General features: G+C 46.3%; 1 protein-coding gene across 1 annotated transcript; it reads right to left on the bottom strand.

Moving 5' to 3' along the window:
• Positions 1-1,224: 1,224 nt before the first annotated feature.
• Positions 1,225-2,536, bottom strand: LOC106726575 (cell wall integrity and stress response component 2-like). The gene is made up of 2 exons (XM_014541976.1): positions 2,088-2,536; positions 1,225-1,567 (listed from the first exon to the last, which is right to left on the bottom strand). The coding sequence occupies exons 1-2, from the start codon at positions 2,534-2,536 to the stop codon at positions 1,225-1,227; spliced, it is 792 nt and encodes a 263-aa protein (XP_014397462.1).
• Positions 2,537-3,311: the final 775 nt, after the last annotated feature.

Here is a 3,311-nt window from a genome sequence, read left to right as displayed (position 1 = left end):
AAAGAAAGCAAATGGAATACATGGTGTGATATAATTCAACATGGTCATTAGGAGCACATATACACGTGTAGTCAAATGGTAAAGAAATACATGGGAATATAAAACACTTAATTCAAGTTAGTGCTTATTTTTGGAGCAAGAAACTGAGAGATGTGACTACCAGGCAGTTCCAAGGGAATTCAATTATAGGGTCTTTTCAAGGACTAGGAAAATGCCCAGAGAAGTAATCATCTGAGAGCTCTCAGCTGCCAATACTTCCAGCATCTGGGGAAATGGGTGTTCCTATCCCCAGGGGGATGGGAAGGGGCAACACAGAACCAAAAAATTCCTTGGTTCTCAAACTTGCGTGCACCTTAGAATCACCTGAGAGAGTAGCAAACTCCCAGAGCCCAGTCTGTGTGCCAGACCAAATAAGGCATACTCTCCATGAAGCTCTTTTTTTAAATTTATCTCTGTCTGTTGTTTTCTTTATGACTCCTTGAAATGCTGATTTTATTTTATTTTCTATTTGTTGCTAGAATGAACATTGAAGAACAATTTTTAAAAATATCCTCATTTTCTTGAATATCACACATTGCCAACGTTCTCTTGTGCTATACCAATTGGGCTATCATTAAAGCAGTTTATTGAGAATTTAGCATGCCTGATCTAAAGGAGACCTCTTCATTTGAGATGTTAATTTGTGACAATAATTATAGCTTGGGTAATATTTTATTAATCCAAGTAGGTTTTGTTTTTTCTTTTAATAATAAAAAGCTTGTTTGATAAACTCCATACTTAACAAAAAATAATTAAAACTAGAAGTTAAAAGAACATTGAGGGAGAGTCCTTTTATAATGCACTCTAAATAAGTTAATTTCATATACCAATAAAACAATTCAAGAAAATTATTTCCTCAATGATTTTTTATTAATAACAAGTTCAAATAAATCAGTCAAACAATGGCATACATGCAAAATAAAATAGAATGAAATAGACTAGGATAAAATGAGATAAAATAAAAGTGTATTGTAATTCTATGGATACGTCTATACTAATTTAAAATTCTTTTTGGAAGTCCATATATTTAAAAACAACTAGAACTAGGTAATAAAAAAAATAAGAGGAAAGAAAATGCCTAACCTCCAGTGAAACATTGTGGATATTTGTTAGTAGCCAAAGTTTTCTAACCAAGTTTATGCAACACCTTAAAAATGATTGCACTAGTCCTGGAATTACTGTGCATCAGTCTTGGTGTTTGGGTTGGGAGAAGAAGTTCTTGGGGTCTTTGGAGGACTGGCTTGTCGTGGAGGTCAGGGTTGTATCAAAGGTTGAGGATGAACCAGACCTCGGGATTGTATCAGAGGTCTGGGTTGTATCGGATGTTGAGGTTGTGCTAGAGGTCGAGGTTGTGCTGTAGGACGAGGCTGTAATGGAGGTTGTGCTGGAGGTCGAGGTGGTATCAGAGGCTGAGGTTGTGCCGGAAATCGAGGTTGTATCAGAGGTCGAGGTTGTATCAGATGTCGGGGTTGTATCAGAGGTCTGGGTTGTATCGGAGGTTGAGGTTGTGTTGGAGATCGAGGTTATGCTGGAGGTCGAGGTGGTATGAGAGGTTGAAATTGTGCCTTAGCACGAGGTTGTGCTGTAGGACGAGGCTGTAATGGAGGCCAGGGCTGTATCAATTGTTTCCCTTCATTGCTGACTCCATTGTTGCTGCTGCTTGGTAGTCTCTGGTGTCAAAAGTGCATTATGTTGGCCCGAAGCTCCCTGTTCTGCTGGGATGGTGCTTCCAGGTCCTGGCGGAGCCTCGCGCTGTGGGTGGGCAGAACCGCTGGCAGCTCAGCATCAAGCGGCCCCACCACCACCTTGGGTCCTGGGCCCTGCTCTTCTCCTCCGGCCTCTCTCTCTTTGAAAACACAGTGGCACCCGGGGCGCTTGAGCCTGTCTCCTCATGAGCTTTCCTGAGCGCATCCTGGATCATCTGGGTCTCCTTGGAGTGATACTTTTCGATGGTCTCTCACCTCACCTCTTCCCATTGCGGCTCCTAAATCTCCCTTTCCAGGAGCTGCGTTTTCAGTAATGAAGCTGATGCAGCTCAAGACGCTCACCTCTGACTCAGTTGTAGCTTCTCACCACATCGTGTTCCAGAGTGGGCACCCGAGTTTCCAGGTTCCCTTCTGTGGTCCCTTGTGGGGCCGGTCTGGTTCACCACCTTGATGTTGGGGTCAGTGTGGATGTGAATCTCTGACCTGAGCAGCTGATGGGAGGCATCCTTTAGTGCCGCTCTTGCCTGGTCCTGATTGGCTTGGAGGTCAGCTATCGCTTTGATGACAGTCTCCATGGCGTCCTTTGATGGCTGCTCTGACTTCAGGAAGGCTATGGAAGGCAGATGTGATGGGGGGGAAATGCCAGAGTCCATGCTTTCCTTGCCCAGGTCCCTGGGCACCACATGCAAAGAGGAACTGTCGTCAGGGAGCTGGCATTGGTGCAGTTGACAGCTCTTAATGGACAGCGTCCCTGATGACACTGGCTGAGGTTTAAGCTCAGGTGCACCCATCTGGTGGTCTTTAAAGAGCCAGGTCCTGCCTGGGGAAACTTCAGCGGCACTGCGCTACTGGCCAGGCCCTTGATGGGCACTGCCATTATGGGTGGTACCCTTGGGGGAAGTGGCCCTGTGGTCCTTGCTGGTGATTTGAACACACAGGGCCTATGCCCAGTGGCGCTGGACACATCTCCCTGGGAACTGGCAGTGAAGCACATGGGCTACTCTGGGCCAGAATTGGCAGGCTCTTGCCCAACACGCTGAGCTCACTGGCATTTGCCAAGGCACAGGCCTGTTTCTAACTGTTTGCACTTGTCCTAGAATTACTGTGCATCAGTCTTGAGGTTGGGGTTGGGAGAAGAGGTTCTTTGGGTCTTTGGAGGACTGGGTTGTCCTGGAGGTCGGGTTGTATCAGAGGTTGAGGTTGTACCAGACGTCGCAGTTATATCAGAAGTCTGGGTTGTACTGGAGTTTGAGGTTGTGCTGGAGGTCAAGGTGGTATCAGAGGCTGACGTTGTGCGGGACGTCGGGGTTGTATTAGAGGTCGAGGTTGGACCAGACGTGTGGGTTGTATCGGAGGTCTGGCTTGTATCGGAGGTTGAGGTTTTGCTGGAGGTCGAGGTTGTGCTGGTGGTTGAGATGGTATAGAGGTTGAAGTTGTGCTGTAGCATCAGGTTGTGCTGTAGAACGAGGCTGTAATGGAGACCGGGGCTGTATATGTTGCTTGCCTTAACCATGAAGTGCTTTTTCCACAGCTGCTGCTGCTGTCCTAGCCTCTGGTGTCACAAGG

Source organism: Myotis brandtii, unplaced genomic scaffold (genome assembly GCF_000412655.1).
Source record: "Myotis brandtii unplaced genomic scaffold, ASM41265v1 scaffold285, whole genome shotgun sequence".
Classification (NCBI taxonomy): Eukaryota; Metazoa; Chordata; class Mammalia; order Chiroptera; family Vespertilionidae; genus Myotis; species Myotis brandtii.
The sequence above is the reverse complement of the archived record's forward strand: the minus strand, read 5'-3'. Positions and strand labels throughout refer to the sequence as shown.